Source organism: Dermacentor silvarum, chromosome 5, assembly GCF_013339745.2.
Source record: "Dermacentor silvarum isolate Dsil-2018 chromosome 5, BIME_Dsil_1.4, whole genome shotgun sequence".
In the NCBI taxonomy this organism is placed as follows: Eukaryota; Metazoa; Arthropoda; class Arachnida; order Ixodida; family Ixodidae; genus Dermacentor; species Dermacentor silvarum.
In genome coordinates this window covers 15,603,690-15,616,391 of record NC_051158.1, presented here as the reverse complement: position 1 = coordinate 15,616,391, position 12,702 = coordinate 15,603,690, and the positions used below count along the sequence as shown (strand labels likewise).

General features: G+C 46.5%; 1 protein-coding gene across 1 annotated transcript; it reads right to left on the bottom strand.

Annotated features, from left to right (window-relative positions):
- Nucleotides 1-701: 701 nt before the first annotated feature.
- On the bottom strand, nt 702-12,096 carry LOC125945438 (uncharacterized). The gene is made up of 5 exons (XM_049667186.1): nt 11,956-12,096; nt 8,725-8,901; nt 6,658-6,879; nt 3,685-3,879; nt 702-907 (listed from the first exon to the last, which is right to left on the bottom strand). Exons 1-5 carry the CDS (start codon nt 12,094-12,096, stop codon nt 719-721), a joined length of 924 nt encoding a protein of 307 aa, XP_049523143.1. The 3' UTR covers nt 702-718.
- Between the last annotated feature and the right edge of the window lie 606 nt (nt 12,097-12,702).

Here is a 12,702-nt window from a genome sequence, read left to right as displayed (position 1 = left end):
CTGGTAGAAAATCGCGGTGGCGTACAACGGAAGGTCAAAAATGCAGCTTAAACAGATCCTGAGCGAAGAAAATTTGGCATAGCGATGTCGTGTAAATGCTGAAAGAATTCTACAACGTTATACTGCCACGAGAAAATGTTTGTTATGCTGCGCAAATAAATCCCTTCTCCCAGGCAGCTCCGAGTAGCCAGTGCCAGAGCGATCGGCGGGCAGCCATCTTCTATTCATTTCGGAACGGGGCAGTCTCCGGCTATTACGAAAAAAAAAGTAAATTTTATTCGGCATATTAACGCATACACGTCACTTTGACGCGATGAGATTTCGCGGTTTTGTGACGTCACGTGACAGACAAGTGAAGTGGGCGCAGCCCGAAAACTTTAGGCCAGTTGCGGAGGGCCGATGGTGAAAAAGGCGTTGAATCGAAAATAATTATTTTTCTTTTGTTCGGTCTAATCATGCCTTATCAGTGTGTATACACGTCATGTCAGATGAGGTGCTTTCGCGGCTTTGCTAACGTCGCGTGACAGTCAAGCGAAGTGGAGGTGGCCCGAAATGCTTTTGACTAATCGCGGAGGATTGAGTGCAAAAAATAGAATAGAAAAGTTTGGAATAGCTTTACGCGATAGGGCCCCAGAATAGGGAAACAGTGTACGTGTGACAACAGTGATTATATTCTGGGTTTTCTTTCCATGCTCGCTATTTTATTATCATTCGTCGGTTAATTTAGAAGCAGGCTTATTTTGGTGACACTGACTCCGGAGATGATCTTGAGTGGAGAGTGGACCGCGGGCTTGGTTGGTATCACCACGCCCGAGGAGATGCTTCGGTCGATCGATGCGCGCTTGCTCAGCGGCTCCCTGGGGTCGACGGGCCACTCCACGGCGATGTCAACACCGGTAGCGTCTTTCTATAAACAGACAAAGAAAAAGAGTTCAGCGATTTGAACATTCTGATTTCGAATTTCGGATAGAACGGGATAAATTAGCTTTATATTCATTACAATAATGAGACCAATGTTTGACGTGTTATCAGGTACGGTAGGGGTTTCTTGACAAGGCGAATAAAATGACGCAAACAAAAAAAAATGTTTGCAACAAGCATTAGACGTTTCGGCTTCAAGGAAGCCTCGTCCACAGACACTAACGTTCAAAAAAAAAAAAATGGCGAGTTTAATGGCACATTCAACTCGTTATTAGCGCACTACGACACGGTTGGCCCCGATGCGGAGGACTATAGACATTGGAACAAGAGGAAGCATGCTCGAGCCAAAACGTTCTGCTGCTACCCCAAGTAATTGGAGCAGCCACGCAATCGAAATTCTATCGGATCTTGGTAGCGCTCCCCCCTCGAAGGTGCGAGCGAGCCAGGGTGCACTGAACTGGAGCACGGAACTCTTAACGACCGAGTCGAATGTGTTCCGGGCACTGGTTACCGACCAGTCGTATGTAGACCACCCCACGAGTGTATTCTAGAGTGTTTGAAAGCGACCAGACGAGTGTATCATAAGTACGTTTTAGTGCCCGACCAGAGGTATGTTGATGTATGCAGGCAGAAGCTTGCCGTCGTTGCAATAACGCGTTTTTTTAGTAACCATCGCTAGCTGAATCACCAGCTGAAACGCCAGCCATTGCCAGCTAAAATTCGGCACAATGAATCTTTCGCGTGTGTACACAAGATGCCCATGCTGGGTATCAAAATATGCTTGAACTCGTCATTACGAGGAGTCATTTATTTGTAAACAAGGCTTTCGTACAGAAGGCGAAACGTCTAAAGCTCAGTAAGAAGGATGAAGGGAACGCGAGTAAAAGCTAAAATGAGCTTGATTGGCCTACGGCCGCTACATACAATATCACAGCAGGGCAGGCGTGCATAATTGCAATGCTAACAATAAAGGGCTGTCACGTGTAAACAATAAAGCCGTAATATCACTGAAAATGACGAGAAATATATGTTGAATAACCGGAGAGCATGTATATATATTTTACGCATGTGAAACATAACGACGATTCAACGCTTGCATAAAGATAAAGCAAAGAGCCAAGAAATGTTTTATATAAAATGATGTTAGGCAGTGCATCATTGCAGAAAATGCAACCAATAAAGAAATTCAGGCAGAGGTGTCACAAGTGGGACGATATGTTGTTGCAGACGTTTTGGCAGTTGATGTGATTTCGATCTTAAGGTACTTGAATGCATTCGAATAATAGTTTTCAATGAACTCAACTTAATCTACTTTAGTATTTAGCTGTGTTGTCAAGGGTGACGTCCTAGCTTCAAGACTGCCATCAACTATAAAACAACAGGGAACGAATTACGAGCAGGCTAGAATTCTCTATAAGTTAATATCAGGTTGGAAACACTACTATTAAAATAATATTTTGGATACGCCACAGTTGCGAAAGTGTAATAAGAGAGAGAGAGTTAGGTGATTGGGGGAGAGGGTCTTAGTGTTAACAGCACAAATGGACAACGGACAAACACGAAGGAGGTAACGGGACAAGCGCTGACTTGAAACTATGTTTTATTCACGCAAAACAAGGTAACCCACGCAATATCAAACCAAGGTGCATTAATAACACCGCGTCTCTCCACCGGTACCCTCCTTGAAACTAGCTATCAAGGTACGCCAGTATCATTTTGTGACACTTTAAACAAACACTGGCTAATGTAGTCATCACGTTTGCGTTGGATGTGAGCATCTTATACTTCGTGTACTGATGCCTTTGTTTAAGGAGAATAAAACTTAAGGCGAACAAAGGCTAGAACTTGCAAATACGACAATGCGTGGAAACATGCCCGTAATTATTTTTCTTAAGCGACAAAGCATGATCAGCATGCCCTTAGCGCATCGGCCCGTCGGGTCTTCGTATACTCGGCCACAAGAAAGAGAAAAAGCGTGCACAACATAACTTTTGCATGGTACAAACTTATCAATATGCTTGACCTTACACACAGCAGTGGTATTTTCCACACCTGACATTCGCTCGCCCTTCAACGGCAGAGCAAATCGCACGCCATCTGCACTTAAAATTCCGAAAGTTAAAGTGAAGGCGTTTAAAAACGGAAGAGAAATGTGGTCACGCCTCACGCACACAAATTGCTATATGGCCTCAAGAATGTCGCGGGCTATTACGGGGTAGTAACGGTTTTTCTCCGCTCCTGGCAAACAAAGTGCAATTTACCACCTGTAGCCTCAAGAAAAGCTGAAAAGGGCAGACGTTAGTTAAGGCAAGTTGGTGTATACTTGGTCGAAACGAAGCACAACTGGGAGGAAAGCAGCGGGACAAAATACACGCTGGGGCGGCTCTAGTCCTGCGTTTTTTGTTTTTTTATTCAGTTCACCCTAGCTTTTTTTTTTTTTTCGTTCCTGTCCTGTCGCTGGGCATACCTTCAATACAATTCATAATTATGACTAACCCGAACTCGTGGTCTTGAAACAGCGCTGCCCCGATAGATTCTGTGCTTTACCGGAGTACGGCGACCCAACGGTAAACAAGAAGCACAGTGGTGGTCAGTTGGGCGAGTTGATATACGTATATTGTTGGAATTGAAGTGCACAGAAGGACACCCAATGAAGAGCTTATTGTGTCGTCTGGATATCAGTGTGCGTGCCTCTATTCGCGCTTCTATACAATGAATACACTAGGAATATTGCGTTCAAGAAATTTGCGGTGCTTAGCTTACATAGCCGACATCAGTAGAGGGCTCGGTCCTGATGGGTGAGTGAGGCGCCGGCTTGGTGGGGATGACCTCGCCGCGAGAGACGCTCAGGTCTATCGAGGCCCGTTGACTCATGGGCTCGCGAGGGTCGACGTACGGCACCTCCGCAATGTCTTCGACTCCTCGGAGCGTTTGCGCCGTGGCACCAAGAGCGCCTGTCTGAAAGGAGACAGAGGAACACATAGGACGACATACGTTCGTAGTTTAATTAAGCTAGTAAAGCTGCGTACAGAATTGTGCACGCCGAGGTAGTGCCCCAAATGCCCAGAGGCACTGATAAAAATAATCATATCTAAAATGTGTCGCGAACATCCTGAAATATTTCTGAATGGACCTGTGTTGCAAGTTTCAATATCTGTAAGATGCTTTGATATAACGAGTTGGATGGTAGACTGATGGGTATTTACTCTCGGTGTAAGTATGTCGTCATGTGTAGTGGGTTCACTTCTTTCTTGGTTTTTTAAAATGTCTTAACATTCAGTTTAGATTCCAAGTGGCTCGATAGGTGTTTTCTAAGAATGTTAGAAACGAAACAGTTGTTGTTCTCATACCTAACGTTACTGTAGAGAGTTATCGCATGGAGTCCACATTCCATAAACTTGACAAAACGCAATAAAGGATCGAAATTTCTTAGTATGTTCTGCAGCTGTATGCATTTCATGAATGTGGTGATAGAAATAGTGTCGTGACACTAAATGTTCGCTGGACAGTATTAATCAGAGCCTGCAAGGGTTGAAAATGATACGGATTTCTTTTGTTTAGTCGTGTGACTGTTCCAGTCAGTGGCTGGTGTCATGTTCCACTTCTCGAGTTAGCAGTCAGGAGGAGTTTTTTTTTTTTTTTTAACTACGACGCCCCTTTTTGGAGACCTCATAGTGGTTCCTTCTTTATAGACATGTCACAATCAGGTTAATGACAACTTTACCTTCCGTGTAACAAAACTGTCGGCCTACATTTCCTTTTTAATTGGCGAATCACAATCCTTTCCTCGAAAAATGTTCAGCTCTTTGTGCCTTCCTCGTGTTCTCCAAAAGCAGCAAAATAATGAGAGAAAGAAGGAAGTCATAAAAGGATGAAACATTCCGCTATTGTCACTACTTTTCTCTGCACTTTTCGCCTTCAAGCGTCTCTATCTGCCTAGTATCGGAGCAACCCATACCTCAACCGGGCAAAATGCGAGCACTGCAGCATTTCATCATCATCATCATCATCATCATCATCATCATCATCATCGTCATCGTCATCGTCATCGTCATCGTCATCAGCAGCAGCAGCAGCAGCAGCAGCAGCAGAAGAAGAAGAAGAAGAAGAAGAAGAAGAAGAAGAAGAAGAAGAAGAAGAAGCCTATATTTGTCCACTGCAGGACTAAGGGCTCTCCCTCCGATCTCCAATTGCCCTTGTCTTGCGCTAGCTGATTCCAACCTTCGCCTGCAATTTTCCTAACTCCATCACCCCACCTAGTTTTCTGCCGTCCTCGACTGCGCTCCCCTTCTCTTTTGGTATCCATTCTCAAACACAAGGAAGGATCCACTGGTCACCCATCCTACGCATTACATGGCCGGCCCAGCTCCATATTGTTGCTGCTGATTTCTCTCTTTTCTCTCTTATTGTCAACTAGAATATCGGATATCCCCATTTGCTCTCTGATCCACACCGCTCTCTTCCTGTCTCTTAACGTTAGGCCTAACATTTCTTGTTCTATGGTTATTCGTGCGGTCCTTAACTTGTTCTCGAGCTTCTTTGTTAACCTCCAAGTTTCTGCCCCATATATGTTCGCACCGGTAGAGTGCAATGATTGTACACTTTTCTTTTCAACGACAGTGGTAAGGTCCCAGACAGGATTTGGCGATGCCTGCCGTATGCACTTCAACCCAGTTTTATTCATCTGTAAATTTCCTTCTCGTGATCAGAGTCCCCTGTGGGTAATTGACCTAGATAAACGCAATCCTTTACATAGTCAAGAGGCTGACTGAATCCTGAATTCTTGTTCCCTTGCCAGGCTATTGAACATTATCTTTGTCTTCAGCATATTAATATTCAACCCCACTTTTGCACTTTCTCGGTTGAGGTCCTCAGTAATTTGTTGTTATTCGTCCCCATCGTTGCTGAATAGGACAATGTCAATCTGCAAAATCGAAGGTTACTGAGATATTCGGCATTGATCCTCATTCCTAGGCCTTCCCAGTCTAAGAGCTTGAATACTTCTAAGCATGCAGTGAATTGCATTGGAGATACGCATATTGTGTCTCCTTGTCTGACCGCTTTCTTGATAGGTTAACTTTCGACTTTTCTTGTGGAGAAACAACGTAGCTGTGGAATCTTTGTAGATCTTTACCAGTGCATTTACGTATGCCTCCTGTACTCCTTGATTACGCAGCATTTATTGTGAGTTAAACTCAATAAATTGGGCACAGGGCCAGAACGTCGCCACCACCGAGTCCCTAAGAGATGTAAACCATAAGCCATACAGGTTAACTCACTTTTACGCGTTCCACAATCTTGGCACTAGCATGCAGTACTATATGTACGCAGATAGAAAATTCCTACTGCTAGAGGATTTACGTATAGGAGGCCGACGGAACAAGTCCCTTTCAACGGTACTCCTCCCGACGCCCACGCTTGACTGAAGAACGCAACATGCACTGCGCAAATACGGAAAATAAGGGCATGCGACGCACGATGCTTGATTAAATGCATCAGCCAATAAGGTTCGCCCATTTCCATGACGGCACTCGCGGAGACCAATCAGAGTCTCTTGGGAACTATGTTTTAGAGCTCAAAGGCACGGAGGGCAGCTGTAATGATGGTTTTGTTGACGGAAGAGCTGGTACCTAATTCTCAGTTGGTTACTGAATATATGTGCTGTGTAAATAGTTGCTATGTAGTGACAGTATAGTTACGCTATAAGAATAACCAAGGTAGGCAACTGATGTGTGCGTTCTCCGGAATTGGAAGTGCACTCACATTTGTGACGATAGCTTCGGTAATGGCATTGAGGGGAGGGTGAGGCGGGTGCTTCGTGGGGATGATCATGCCGAGGGACACGCTCTTGTCTATCGAGGCACGTTTGCTCAGTGGCTCGCGTGGGTCGACCTGAGGCTGCTCGGCAATGTCCTCAGTTGCCTGAGGAGCGTCCTTCTTGGCACTCAGGGCATCTTCCTGGCAGTGGGAAAACAAAATAATCAACCTTAATTCACTTCGCGCTTATTTGTACCAACCTTAATATTAAACCTTAATCCACCTCAATCCACTTTTATCCACCTTAAATCACCTTAATTCTGCTTAATCAACCCTAATCCACTTTTATCCGCATCAATACAATTTTGGGAGGGGACCAGGTTGTTTTTTTTTTTTTTGGGTGTGGGTCACGGCGTCCGGCCGACGCCGTGGATGTTCACCGTGGAATTTCACAGTGCGAGCCGCAGCAGGTCCAGCGCCGGGAACGTGACATCATCATTTGGTCACGTGAGTTTTTTGCCGTCCGATGTAAACGTCGGACGCCGAATTTTTTGCTTCATGGGGCATGTAAGGTTTTCCCCTTAAAAATCATCAAGCAGCATCATGTTGTGGAAACGGCGCTGTTGCTCAGGGAAAAGAAACAGGGATGCTACAAAACCTTGGTAACATCAGAGATTGGGCTAGCGGGTTCTGTATTATTCAAAAATCAATGGCAGGGACTTTTATACGTAGTTATAACCCGAAGAGCAGGCAACGACGCAGCGCTTGTTCATGTCTGCTCTTCGGTTTGTGTCCTCGTCACAAAGTTGTGCTGCTACATTTTGATTCAAGCTACAAAACCGGCATAAGCAATCGACAAGCGCAGGATTACAACTGGTAATTATTTTCCGATGTACAGTCAGATTTGTAAATAGGAAAATAATAAACAGTTTTAACTCTGCCTTGATATCAACAGCACCAAGCGACAGTACAGTAGTTAACACCACAGTTACCAAAGGCTTATGGAGTATGTCAAACAAGCCTCTACACTTGTACATTGTCATTTAAGTGCGCTTTTTTGCTCCCATTGATTGGCCTCGCAGGTTAGGCTCGTTTTTTGACAATCATTATGTACCTAGCGCATGGCTAGGATGAAGCTCGAGGAGCAAACATAAGGGCAATCGAACATGCCACGCCTTTGTTAGTGCCTTAAGCCTGTGCGAGTTCTGGCGTTGCATTGCTAAGCACGAGTTTCCGGATTCAATCTCGGCCGCGGCCATCATATTTAGTTGCCAGTGAAGCTCGAAAATGTTCGTGTACTGAAATATAGCTGCACGTTCAAGAAACCCAGTTGGTCACAATTATTCCCGAGTCCGTCATTACGGCATGACACATTATGAGATCGTGATTTTGGGCTGCGAAACCCTACAATTTGTTTTCCGTATAAGTTCTGTTACAGGGTTACAGATATCACAAGGGCGGGGACGTGCGCTCGATGCGTGGACAGAGTTCTGGTGGGTGTGCTTAAAGCACCGAGACGTGAATAGTGCTGGGCACCTTGCGGCCTCAAGTGAAAAATAAACTTCAACTGCTTTGCATGGTCTCGGTGTCACCCTTGAGGCTGACACCGTGCTTAGCCAAGTCTGATGACCCACGTCTGTTCTAGCTTTTTCGTCGTGCTATTCTTCCGCCGTCTCAGGCTTCTCACGTTAAACTAATTGTTATTGTTCCATTTATGCCATAATTACTACCTTGACTTGAAGTCAGTGGTTTGATTCGGCTAACGCAGGACTAGAGCTTACTGGCGGCTCAATGGGATATCTGGGCCTGTATTAACGAAACATTCTTACGGAAGAATTGTTCGCAAAAAAAAAAAAATCACCCAATCCCGATGGTGGCCACATCTTTCGTGTAGACAGCTGGCCAATGGCAAAGATCACTTGCGAAATAAATGTTTTCCGGATTCGGCCGGCAGCAGTCTGTGCTGTATGAACTGGGTAGGAAAAATGAACTTCAATGCTACAATGCCCATGAATTTTGCGAGGGACAGAACGACCAGACACTCACGACGCTTGCAGCATCATCGGCAGCCACGCCGTACAAAGAGCAAGCTGGTGTCTCGGTCCGAATCACTTCGCCCTTGGACACGTGCTGGTCTAGCGATGCTCGCCTTGGCAGTGGTTCACGCGGGTCCGGGCGCGGCGTGTCTTCAACGCTGTCCTTCACGTCTGCCGTCGAATCCTTCTGCGGAGATAAGTGAAGGAAAGTGCTTGGCCTTTAAGGTGGTCCATGTGGTCCAATTTAATCCCGAGCCTTGCACTTTGGTATACTTTTGCCTAAGATCGGGTACACTGCAGTACCGCCTATTCAGGGACTGCCAGTAACCGCAGCTACCGGTATATCCTAAGCACGACAAGTTTGACAGAGGTGCACAACTTCGTATTTCGCCAGGTAAGGGGAACTACCTGCCAAAAATTACCATGTTGCCTAAATAACTGTAACTTTGATCAATAATTCTGAGATAGCGCTTCGAACTCTGACACCAACGTTTGCATCGACTGAAGGAAAGTTTACAACAATCGGAAGTACGTGACTGTGGCCTATCACTTGGAGCTGAAGTTAGGTGTATTGTTCTTGCGAACCTTGATAGCTATTCATGCTACCTTCCAACATAAGAAAAATATGACCGAAGCATTCGAGGCGGCTTGATGTTCGCCGTTATTTTCTGTAGAGAGTGCCGGTTACCTATAGAAAAGTGAAAATGGGTATATTTGTGAGGCTTAACTGTTTAAAAATACAGACCTTCACATTATGTTTGTGCTGTGTTACATGAGGTGCATATAAATAGTGTGAACTTCTTATTTAGAACCGCATTAGGCCACCAGAAAGTGAACCCAAAGAAAGCATGTGCGAAAATTAACTTTGTTTCGACTGAACTGCAGCCTTTTAGAGCCTCGATGCCATGAGATAGTGTAAAATGTGTTGTTGACTTGCTCCTAAATTTGTGTTCTACGTGACGGCTTCAGTTAAACCAATGTTTTACGTCGCCGATATGCCCGTAAGAGGCACTGGCGAACAGTGTCAGGATATCGATTGAGCGATTAGTGTGGAAGAAGAAGGCTTTAACGAGGATTTAGATTTTACGGGCATTAAGGGTTTCATGTGAAACGGCTATATAAATAGTAAAATACGGCTTCAATATTGGTGGTGTAAAGGAAGGGATATATAGGACGGCAGTCAGTATAAAGGAAGGGAGTGTAAAGGTATTCACAGATAGGTATACAATAGACATTTTTATAAGGCGACTTGGTGGCATAAATCCCCACTCCGTTTTAAAGGAGATGCGCATATCGTCATTCATCGTCGTTGTCATCGTTGTAATCAGAATTATCATCGGCATAATTATCATCATCACCATGGCTAATCTTGTACCCATCCTAGAGTGTGCTAGAATGAGCGAGTGGTTCCAGCGGCCGCCATGGCAAGCGCCGAGACACGAGAGTGATGCACAAAACGCTGAAATTGCGGCGGCGCTGCCGTCGCCTTATCGTCAAGCTCTTGCTGTTTCGGCTGCACCCATTGGCTGAGGCGATCTCGCGGGCCAGGTCGCTGTCGTCTGCTAGACGCACTGTCGTTCTTGCGCCGCTTGCCTTGTTTCGGTCGCAGTTTCTCCATTTCCTTTGCAACATGTCGGTGGGGAATAAAATCACTGTTTCCACCACCGAGTAGCAAAATTGGATACAACATTGTGAAACGCCTGCAAAAGCTCCCTGTACCTGTGGTAGGGTCTCCAACGCGGCACGCGTCCGACAGGCACACGGGGCCGCCTATACTGGTGAAGGTGACGGTGGCACTACCAATAAAAAAATTCATAGCACATCCACGGGGTGAATTATGATGAGTGGGCGAAGCTCCGGAGGTTCATGACTCTTGCGTGAAAATTCGCCCATTACATCATCATGAAAGACGTGAGAACCAGTGTGTGAGGTTATATAAGAACTTTTATTCATTTTCTTAGATGAGGTTTGTCTTCCGTTGTCCATTTTCAAATGACGGCTTTGTGGTCCGTGAAATGCAAGGAGAGCGGTTCTTGTATGGGTTGCAGTTGGACGTTCGTAAATGCAATGTCTATGCACGTCCCTCGGGTGGTCGTGGGTTTCAAGTAGTCAAAGGATGTGCACGTGAGAGCATATTTGCAAGCCATGTGTTGTATAAGCCAATTATTGAAACGCGCGTCTGCGCCTTCGGGCAGAGCTCGCTTGAGGCGCTTGGCAGCAGCTTCCCGCGCTCGCGCAGCCTCGGGATCCGCCCGCCTGTACGCGCGTTTCCTCGCCGCTTCTCGGGCTCTCACAGTTTCTGGATCCGCTTCTCGGCGTCGGCGTGCACCTTCTGCTTCGCGGGCTCGAACGTCGGGATCCGTTTCTCGGCGCCTTCGTGCAGCTTCGGCTTCGCGGGCTCTCACCTCCGGGTTCTGTCTGCGAGCGCGCGCTGCAGCCGCTTTCCGTGCCCTCCGCTCCGCCGCCTTGTCTTCATATGGCGCAGCGACTCCGAGCGAAAGAGGAAGCGCGCCAAGAGCGAGCGCATTTTATAGCTCTGACCCCTAGCGGTCTCCCATCGTCCTGCATCGAAACCTCTCGAACGACCGCTTCCATCCAATGATCTAGTGATCGCTCATCACACTATGCGCTCCCATACATCTGAATGGAGCGAGCACCGCAGCGCCATCTCGTATTTTAATGCGTCAACTATGCTGTGCTAGCGCTATCTAGTGATATCCCGTCACACTAGCCTTTACCATGTATCTCTATGGAGCGAGCGCCACTAACGCCACCTAGTGATCACTTCACGAACTAGACGAGGTGGCTACGACGGAGGAGAGACTGACCCACGGCGTAAGCAGCTTCGCCCCTAAAAACGCCCCAGTGGCGTGCCCACGCTGAACGAACCCACTCTCCCTATCTAGTACACTCTACTAATACTCAAGAAAAGTGGTGGGAGTACGGTTGCCCAAGTAGCCTAATGGTAAACGCTCACTGGCACGCTTATAGTGGAAGATATGGGTTTCAATTAAAAAGAACAGCTTCGTTGTTTGTTCGTTTCACGCGGTCGTGACTAATAAAAAAAACACCAAGCCCCTTCATGTCATCTATATTCTCACCGCTCCCTATATGCCTGTGCCCTACATCACCGGCAATCCCGACACATCACCGGCCAATCGCCAACTAGATGTTGCATTTGCGTGTGTACCATGCTGTACATGGCCTGCTTACAGGCCTCGGCATTGCCCAGTGTTCTCACCTTGTCTGGCATGTGGGTCTCCTCATACGACGCGGACACCGGCTTTTGGGAGACAGCTGCCTCCTCACTTGCACCGTAAATTTTAGATTGACTCGTAGAGCTTTCTTCGGACGTGGATGCGTGCCTCAGACTCGAGTCCATTAAGCAGCGGTCCAACGCACCTTTGATACTTTTGGTAGAAGGGCTCTCCGGGGAACCGACCTCACGGTCGCGTTTCAAACCCTCCTTCTTCAGCCCTGGGTCCATTCTTGTTTGAAGTCCGCAATGTGCTGCCTCGGAGATTTCCGGAAGCCGTCTCGCTCTTCCAGTTCCCTGCGATTAGGAAGAGGTTACTTGCCGAGCCCTCACTGGGAGCAGTGCTGCTAGATCTAGTTTTATGACCAGTCAGCGCACACTGGAAGTTTTGGCAAATTTTGAGTCCGTGTTCAAAGTGGGGCTACGTAGCAGGCGCATAAATCCCCACCGTATTACAGTCAGTGCATTTCCCTACGTCATAGACCCTTTCTGGACCAATTCAAGAGAACCAGCTATGTACTTCCACATTGTGTCGCGGTGCCGCGCAAACATAGAACGCGAGTGCAGATTCATGTTCTAAAGGAGCCAGACAAAAATTATAACTGACAAGAATCGAAAACGGTATCCTACTATACGCTGCCCATCAGTGACAATGCAGTCTCGAAATACAAACTAAATATGAATAAGCCATCTATATTACTTGAACGTTTCCTGCGTTTATGTTGAAAAACA

Excerpts from the sequence above, each read along its gene's own strand:
- LOC125945438 (XM_049667186.1), bottom strand. The coding sequence starts at position 12,096 with ATGGACTCGAGTCTGAGGCACGCATCCACGTCCGAAGAAAGCTCTACG. Across the intron at positions 6,880-8,724 it reads CCGATGATGCTGCAAGCGTC|GAAGATGCCCTGAGTGCCAA; the intron begins GTGAGTGTCTGG and ends TCCCACTGCCAG. Across the intron at positions 908-3,684 it reads CCTCTACTGATGTCGGCTAT|AAAGACGCTACCGGTGTTGA; the intron begins GTAAGCTAAGCA and ends GTCTGTTTATAG.